Source organism: Microtus pennsylvanicus, chromosome 6, assembly GCF_037038515.1.
Source record: "Microtus pennsylvanicus isolate mMicPen1 chromosome 6, mMicPen1.hap1, whole genome shotgun sequence".
NCBI lineage: Eukaryota > Metazoa > Chordata > Mammalia > Rodentia > Cricetidae > Microtus > Microtus pennsylvanicus.
Window position 1 is genome coordinate 85,386,289 of NC_134584.1, and position 8,560 is coordinate 85,394,848.

The window sequence follows — 8,560 nt, forward strand, 5'->3', positions numbered from 1 at the left end:
AGCTGATGGTCCCATAAAAGATAGTCCTACAAGAAAGTTTGCTATGTAAAGGAAGCTCTTTGAGATTCAGAAGTTGGCCGAGCAATGGTGGCACACGCCTTTAATCCCAGGACTTGGGAGGCAGAGGCAGGTGGATCTCACTGAGTTCGAGGCCAGCCTGATCTACAAAGCTAGTTCCAGGACAGCTAGGACTGTTGCACAAAGAAACCCTGTCTTGAAAAAAAAAAAAAAACCTCAACAACAACAAAAAGGGAAGTCGAGGCCAGAAACCCGGTTCAAACAGGCTGACCAGCCGCTGGCTCACACGGGGCTTTACTATGCAGTGAAGGATGACCTCAGCCTCTGCTTCCCTTACATTTATTTCCCTCCAAGGGCCATGACTGTTTCGGGGGTGGGCCGTAGCTGCCAGCCAGGCATGAGAAGGGAAGCCCAAGCCTCCCTTGAGCCCCCCTGGTTGACTTCATCTCCTTGGGGACCCTCCACTGCCTCCCCCATCCACTGGCACCCCACTCCTGCCTGTGGTCAGCCCAAATACCAGATAGGATGAGTCTCAGCCATTCTCAAACATTCCTCATCACTGTGGCTCAATTTAGGCTGGCTGAGGTTATGAAAATAGAGCGGGGCGGTTGGAGCAGGAGGGAACCGGAGGGATGGGCTAGATGAGCCTTGCCACCCTATCCAGCCCTCTGCCTGCCCTGTTCAGGGAGGGGATGGTCATCCCCTCAGGCCCTGTGGTGTAGCTGTGTGTGCATGTGTGTGTGTGTGCGCGTGCGCATGTCCTATGTTGAGAGATGGAGGGCAGCTGTAGTCACAGGGGAAGTTGGAGGAAGTGAATGCTGGACGGAGCTTGAGGAGAGGCAGCACTGAGCTGATTATGGTAAGATGGGCAGGGAGGGTCTGAAGTGGTCTGCCCACCCCTGTCTGGCTCTGGTTGCTGGTTAGGTGGCCAAGCCTACCCAGCATGGGGGAACCCCTCACCAGACTGGCCTGTTGATCCTTTGCTTTACCCCAGAGGCCTCAAGAGCTGCTGCTGCTCCTGATGCTGAGGTGGGCTATAGCATACATGGAAGACCCTGCCTTCCCACACTTGGGTGACAGCTCACAGCCCCTGCCGAGGGCCTGTCCTTGGCGCTGCTCGTGTCCCCGAGATGACACAGTGGACTGTGCTGGCCTGGGCCTGAGTGTATTCCCGGACAATATCACCAAGGCTGCTAGGCACCTGTCCTTGCAGGTGAGGGCCCAGGTAGGATCCAGATGGGAGGTCCACATGCCAGAGCTGAGCCTGGCCTTGCTCTGGGTCTGCTAAGCCAGGCCAAGGCCAGACATAGAAGCACTGTGTCCCGAGAGCTGAGTTCAGGGTCCGCATCTCAGAAGGAGTAAAGTTGTTTTGATCAAAACACTGAGTTCTGAGTCAACCATTGTGATGTTGGGAGTACTTTGGGAAGATCTGGGGCAAGATCTGGGAAGATCTGTTGGTAAGGATTCAGAGGCAGGAGGATGGACAGAGTCTGAGGTCATCCTTCACTGCATAGTAAAGCCCCTGTGTCGGGGAAAAAATGGCTAGGGAAGTATCAGAAGCCAGGTTGGAAATTAGCAGCCTGTGGGGCGTGGGGACTCAGGGTAATTGTATTGATTGCGGTGTAGTAAGGGGCCCAGTGCCTTGCAAGTCTCAAGGTTGTTTGGGGTCAAGGAAAAGGATGTCTTTTTTTTCTCCTCCTCCTCTTGCTTTTGGAGACATTAGGGATTAACCCCAGGGTCTGCGGATGCTAAGCAAGGGCTCTGCTGCCGGGCCACACCTCTAGGTTACTGTTGGAGAAGTAAGTGGCAGGCCTTCGTGTGAATGTCTTTACTCCACTCTGCAGAACAACCAGCTGCAGGAGCTCCCCTATAACGAGTTGTCTCGCCTCGGTGGCTTGCGCACCCTGGACCTGCACAGCAACCTCATCTCCTCAGAGGGTGAGGACCTAGAGCTTGGAACAACCAGGTCCCAGCCCCTCTCCACATCCGCTGTTTGCCAGTTGTGGCCAGCTCTTTGGGGGTTTCCACAACTGCTGAGCACGGTGGAATTTCAAGGGTTGGGGGATGGTAGTGGCTGTGGCTTTTGAATAAGGACAGGATGTGTACAGGGTGGGGGTGGGCCAAAGCCTGGGAACCTCTGCTAGTCCCGAGCCTTCGGAGTTGGGCTGCTAGATATACCGGTTCCCTCATACATTGCCCACCGTGCTCTCACCCAGGTCTGCCTGATGAGGCCTTTGAGTCCCTCACCCAGCTAGAGCACTTCTACGTGGCTCACAACAAGGTGAGCCTGTGAGGGGGTGCATCCTGGCTGGGGTCACCCAGCATGCAGGACCTGGGTGTGGGGCTGGGGAGGCGGGAAACCCGGCCCCGGGACCAGATGCTGTTGCTGTTGCAGCTCTCTGTTGCACCCCAGTTCCTGCCACCCTCCCTGCGTGTCGCCGATCTGGCTGCCAATGAAGTGGTGGAAATCTTTCCCCTCACCTTTGGGGAGAAGCCTGAACTCCGGTAGCCTTAGCGCTGGCTCCGCCCCCATCCTCTGATTCCAGGATCCTGCCCCGCCCCCAGAGGCCAGGGAGAAAGAGGCCTGCTCTGGGAAGCATGCACACGGCTTTGCTTAAGGAAAAACAGAGGGCAGCCCTGTTTTGGAGGGTCTGAGGCACGGCTCTGCACTGCGGGTGGGGAGTCAGAGAAGGCTGGGTTCTGTTCTTGGAATCTTGGGACAGGGCTCTGCGCTTGGGGGCAGGGAGGAGGGCGGGTGTCAGGGAGGACTCAGATCAGGTTTTTTTTATTTTTATTTTTATTTTCGAGACAGGGTTTCTCCGTAGCTTTTGGTTCCTGTCCTGGAACTAGCTCTTCTAGACCAGGCTGGCCTCGAACTCACAGAGATCCACCTGTCTCTGCCTCCCGAGTGCTGGGATTAAAGGCGTGAGCCACCACTGCCCTGCTCAGATCAGTTTTGGAGGGTCTTGGGGCCCTCAGCTCAGTTTGTGGAAATATGTCCCTAAACCCCAAGTCAGATGGGCATCAACTTTGGGGAGTCTAGGGTCGTGGCCCTGCAGTGGATGGGGGGGTGGGGGGAGCTTGAATGGTAAAATAGGGTCCCATACACTGTATCAAAAGTCTAGACTAAGCCCGGCAGTAGTGTCTCAGGACTTTAATCCCAGCCCTTGGGAGGCAGAGGCAGGTGGATCTCTGAGTTCGAGGCCAGCCTGGTTTTTCAAAGTGAGTTCCAGGATAATCAGGGCTACACCGAGAAACCCTGTCTCGAAAAAAAAAAAAAAGTCTAGACTAGGACAAATGCCATCTACTTCAGCAGACACACACACACACGGACAAATGCCATCTACTTCAGCAGAAACACACACACTAGGACAAATACCATCTACTTCAGCAGACACACGCACACTAGGACAAATGCCATCTACTTCAGCAGACACACACACACTAGGACAAATGCCGTCTACTTCAGCAGACACACACACACTAGGACAAATGCCGTCTACTTCAGCAGACACACACACACTAGGACAAATGCCGTCTACTTCAGCAGACACACACACACTAGGACAAATGCCGTCTACTTCAGCAGACACACACACACTAGGACAAATGCCGTCTACTTCAGCAGACACACACACACTAGGACAAATGCCATCTACTTCAGCAGACGCACACACACTTGCACACTCGCCCTGTCTCTAGCCTCTCAGACAGAAGCTGAGGGCAACTCCAGCAGCAGTTGAGGGCAGCAGTGGCGGCGTTGGGAAGGGTGGTGTGTGCATGCCTGGGCTGGTAGCCGCAGCCTTACCCTTCTCAGGTCTGTATACCTCCACGACAACCGACTGAACAACACTGGTTTGCCACCTAACACCTTCCTCGGTTCGGAGGCCATTACCACCCTAAGTCTCTCCAGCAACCAGCTCAGCTACCTACCACCCAGTCTGCCATCCTCCCTGGAGCGGCTTCACCTGCAGGTACCCTGCCCACCACACACACACATGCCTGGGCCCAGGTCTCTTAACGGCAGCCCGCGGGATTCCTTTGCCTGCTCCTTTCCCATCCTTTCAACTGCTCCCCAGAATCCCAGCTGTTAGAACAATCATTTAGAAAGAAGCAAAACTTGGCTGCCTTGCACAAACAAGACAAGTTCCCGAACCCTTCTCTCAAGAGCCGCCTGTGGCTGCCGTAGCTGTCCAGCCAGATCTCCACTTCACTCTCTCCTTCCTCCAGAACAATCTTATCTCCAAGGTGCCCAGAGGAGCCCTGAGCCTCCAGACGCGACTCCGGGAGCTGTACCTCCAGCACAATCAGTTGACAGACAGTGGCCTGGATGCAACCACCTTCAGGTAGGCACACAGCAGTTCTGTGCTGACAGCTGCCCCCACCGGGGACTTCAGTGAGTACCAGTGCACCCCCAGCTTCCATGAAAGGTACTAGTTTGGCGGTGTCTCTGTCTCCTGCTACCGGTTCTTGAGATTCTATTACCTAATAGTTGTGTTTTCTTTTTCTGTGTGTGTGTGTGTGGGGGGGGGAGATGGAATACAGGGCTTTCTTTCTTTTTCTTTTTTTTCCTTTTGAGATAGGACTTCTCTGTGTAACAGTCCTGGCTGTTCTTGGAACTTGCTTTATAGACCAGGCTGGCCTCTAACTCATTGAGTTCCTCCTGCCTCTGTCTCCCAAGTGCTGGGATTAAAGGCGTGCACCCAGCTGGAATCCAGGTCCTTGTATATGCTAGGAAACAAAACAAGTCTTCCATCTACACCACCACCACCACCACCCCTGCCACACACACACACACACACACACACACACACACACACACACACGTTCTAGACAGGTCGACAGCCGTACCTCAGCTGTTTTGTTTTGCTTGCTTTTTGTTGCTTTTGTTTTGTTTTTTGAAACAGGGTTTCTCTGTAGCTTTGGAGCCTGTTTTAGATTTTTTTAATTAATTAATTATGTATACGATATTCTGTCTGTGTGCATGTCTGCAGGCCGGAAGAGGGCACCAGACCTCTTTACAGATGGTTGTGAGCAACCATGTGGTTGCCGGGAATTGAACTCAGGACCTTTGGAAGAGCAGGCAATGCTCTTAACCACTGAGCCATCTCTCCAGCCCCCGATTTTTTTTTTGACAGGGTCTCCCTGTGTAGCCACGGCTGTCCTGGAACCCTCTATAGACCAGGCTGACCTCCAACTTATTTAGCTCTGCCTTCCTCTGCCTCTTGATTGCTGGGACTAAGGATGCATGCCACAATGTCCAACTTAATTTATCTTTATGTGTATGGGTGTTTTGCCTGCATGGACGTCTGTGCATGTACGCAATGCTTGAAGAGCTGTAGGGGGGTGGCAGATCTCCCGGGACTGGAGTTCAGGCAGTCGACAGCCGCTGTGTGGTGCTGGGATCCTAACACTGGTTCTCTGGAGGAGCAGCCAGTGCTCTTAACTGCTGAGCCATCTCTCCAGTCCAGCCCTAGATCTTTTGAAAGAGTCTGGTTAAATGCAATCCAGGCTGGCATGGAACTCACAATCCTCATGAGTGCTGGGATTCCATACCTACACCCATGGGCATTCTGGCCTTCCATATATATTTCTGTATCATATCAATCACTCTCAACCTGAAATCTCCAGTTTAACGGAATTCTAAAACCATTCCCTTACTTTCTGGTAAGATCTATAGGGGTTCCCCCGCGCCCCCACCCCACTTTTTTTTTTTTGAGACAGGATTTCTCTGTGTAACAGCTCTGGCTGTCCTGGAACTTGATAGATCAGGCTGGCCTTGCTGTCATAGAGATCCATTTGCCTCTACCTCCCAAGTGCTGGGATTAAAGGCGTGAGCCAACAATGCCCAGCAGGGGTCTCTTTCTTGAAGTGACCATTCCATCACCCCTCTCTTCCATCAGCAAACTAAGCAGCCTTGAGTATCTGGACCTGTCCCACAACCAGCTGACTACAGTGCCTGAGGGTCTACCCGAAAACCTGACCATACTGCACCTGGGTCGCAACTGCATCCGGCAGGTGGAAGCGGTGAGACTACACAGAGCGAGGGGCCTGCGCTACCTGTTGCTGCAGCACAATGAGCTGGGGGCCTCAGCGCTGCCCGCCGGGACGCTGAGGCCTCTGCGGGCCCTGCACACGCTGCACCTCTACGGCAACAGGCTGGAGCGCGTGCCCCCAGCACTGCCCCGCCACCTGAAGGCCCTGGTGATGCCCCATAACCGCGTGGCCGTGCTAGGTGCGCGGGATCTGGTTTCCGCGCGAGCCCTGGCGGAGCTCAACCTGGCCTACAACCGCCTGGCCAGCGAGCGCGTGCATCCGGGCGCCTTCCGCCGCCTGCGCGCCCTGCGCAGCTTGGACCTGGCCGGTAACCAGCTGAGTCGGCTGCCGGAGGGCCTGCCCCCAAGTCTGCGCTCTCTGAAACTGCAACGCAACCGACTGCGGGCCCTGGAGCCAGAGCTGCTGGCTGGCCTGAAGAAGCTGCGGGAACTGAGTCTGGCGCACAACCGGCTCCGCGTGGGCGACATCGAGCCGGGCACCTGGCACGAGCTGCAGGCACTGCAGGTCAGGGGTTAACTACAATATGGTTATCTCCGCCCCACTGTTGGCCCAGCTACTCCCCAGTTCTGAGCCCAGGCATGCCACAGAGCCCCATGGGGGCAGCCTGAATGGCTAAAATAGACCCTGTTTGAGTTGTTGCTTGTATGTCCCCACCTCCTCTATTCTACCCAGCTTGGTACAAGACAGGACCCATATGTAAGCATTGCAGCTCAGATGGAAAGGGATTCTGGCATTCGGGAGCCAAGGAATACTGAGTGCTACAGCTCAGATGGAAGCGTGCTCTGGCAGTCAGGAGCCAGGGCACAGGGCACAGTAAGCATAGCAGCTTGCAGCCCTGCTCTAGGGAGGGTTTCCCCAGTGTAACGGCTCTGCTGGGGCAAGAGAGGGCTTCCCCAGCCAAGTTGTTACAGCTCCGCTGCTCAACTCCATTCTCCAGTGTAACAACTCTGCTCTGCTAGCGGAAGATTTCCCCAGCGAAAGTGTTACAGCCCTGCTCGGATCCCTAGTCTCTGGCTTCCCCCACAAAGTTGTAACAACTTCTCAGCTCTGGCAGAAGGTCTTCACTCAAACCTTACTCAAGAGATTTATTGGGAGGGAAGAGCCCAGGAGAGTGGCTGCCTCTGCCAGAGTGCAAGAAAGGCAGCAGCATCCAGAGTGTGAGCAGGGCTTATACAGGGCTTCCGAAGGGCAGTGTTTCCAGGGAGATTTTCAGGGTGGGAACTGGTCAGATTCCCTAGCTCAGATTGGCTAGATCTCTGTTCAAGGATTGGTTTGTTTCCCTGCACAGGGTTTGGGGCTAAAGCATTGGGTTTCAGGGCCAGGGTGGGTTTCTTTGGCTGGCTCCTTTCCCCTCCACCTTATCTCTTTCTGACCCTAAGCATCCTAGTTAGGGCAAAGGCCGTCTAGGCAATCAGTGTGATAGAAGGAAAGGAGCATGGCCAGATACGGGGACTGCACCTGGATCCACAGCTCAGGGAAGGCTGAAGTAGGAGGGGTGAAGCCAGCTGAGGCTACAGAAAGAAGAAAGAAAAGGAAGGGGAGGTGGGAGAGGTATGGAGGAAGGGAAAGGAAGGGAAGAAAAAGCAAGGGTGTGAGTGAGGAGGATGTGAAGGTCCACCATCCTCAGATCCTTGTGTCTTGTTGAAATCAGCTGGTGGGGACCACATCTACCTGCACATCTCATAAATATAACAAATAGATCAGGCTCAGCAGATCTCTATGGAGGGAAGGAATTTGGCAACCATTATCAAATAAGAATCTGGAGGAAGCCTAGCTGGGCATGGAAGAGGCAGAGGACTGGGGAAGAGGGCTGGAAGCTCTTTGGCTGTGAGACCCAGGTCCTGAGCCTGCCATGGTGCTGTCTGCCTGTCAGGTGCTGGACCTGAGCCACAATGAGCTATCATTCGTGCCCCCTGACCTCCCTGAGGCCTTGGAGGAGCTGCACCTGCAAGCTAACCGTATCAGCCACGTGGGCCCAGAGGCCTTCCTCAGCACACCCCACCTGCGTGCCCTCTTCCTGAGGTGAGAACGGGAGTCTGGATAAGACAGTAGCTCTTCCATCACTGTCCTGACATCCCTGCCTCTCTGCACAGGGCCAACAGGCTTCATATGACAAGCATCGCGGCCGAGGCCTTCCTGGGGCTTGTACACCTACGTGTGGTAGACACCGCAGAAAACCCAGAACAGGTCCTGGTCCAGCTGCCACCCAAGAACAAGGGGGCCCTGAGCCCCAAGGGCTAGCCCTGAGCGCTGATGTACTGTGGACTAAGGAAGTTCTCAGTTGGAGCCTTGGAGGCTAGGCCTGTTCTGCCCAGAGCTGGCCAAAGCACTAGGAACAGGTGTCTACTAGGGGTGGGGGGTGGGGGCTGAAGCAGGAAGCATGCTGACTTGAATATTCTGGGGTGTAGACTATGGTGATGGGGAAAATAAACTGGACCCCTTTCCACGTTCACACGAACTCAGTGTCCTCTGGGACCCATCTCTT

General features: G+C 54.6%; 1 protein-coding gene across 3 annotated transcripts; it reads left to right on the forward strand.

Annotated features, from left to right (window-relative positions):
* Nucleotides 1-764: 764 nt before the first annotated feature.
* Podnl1 (podocan like 1) lies at nucleotides 765-8,527 on the forward strand. Of its 3 annotated transcripts, none has more exons than XM_075976653.1 (10): nucleotides 765-877; nucleotides 1,013-1,243; nucleotides 1,863-1,956; nucleotides 2,235-2,299; nucleotides 2,414-2,523; nucleotides 3,836-3,992; nucleotides 4,249-4,364; nucleotides 5,922-6,579; nucleotides 7,949-8,097; nucleotides 8,169-8,527. In XM_075976653.1, the coding sequence occupies exons 1-10, from the start codon at nucleotides 875-877 to the stop codon at nucleotides 8,314-8,316; spliced, it is 1,731 nt and encodes a 576-aa protein (XP_075832768.1). In that variant the 5' UTR covers nucleotides 765-874; the 3' UTR covers nucleotides 8,317-8,527. The 3 variants fall into 3 exon arrangements, with proteins under 3 accessions (XP_075832768.1, XP_075832770.1, XP_075832769.1); XM_075976655.1 differs by having other exon boundaries at nucleotides 4,267-4,364; XM_075976654.1 differs by having other exon boundaries at nucleotides 1,013-1,231.
* The last annotated feature ends 33 nt before the right edge of the window (nucleotides 8,528-8,560 follow it).

Bases quoted from the DNA above. Each gene is read 5' to 3' on its own strand.
- Podnl1 (XM_075976653.1), top strand. The intron at 1,244-1,862 runs GTAGGATCCAGA...TCCACTCTGCAG, and splicing joins CCTTGCAGGTGAGGGCCCAG to AACAACCAGCTGCAGGAGCT. The intron at 1,957-2,234 runs GTGAGGACCTAG...GCTCTCACCCAG, and splicing joins CAACCTCATCTCCTCAGAGG to GTCTGCCTGATGAGGCCTTT.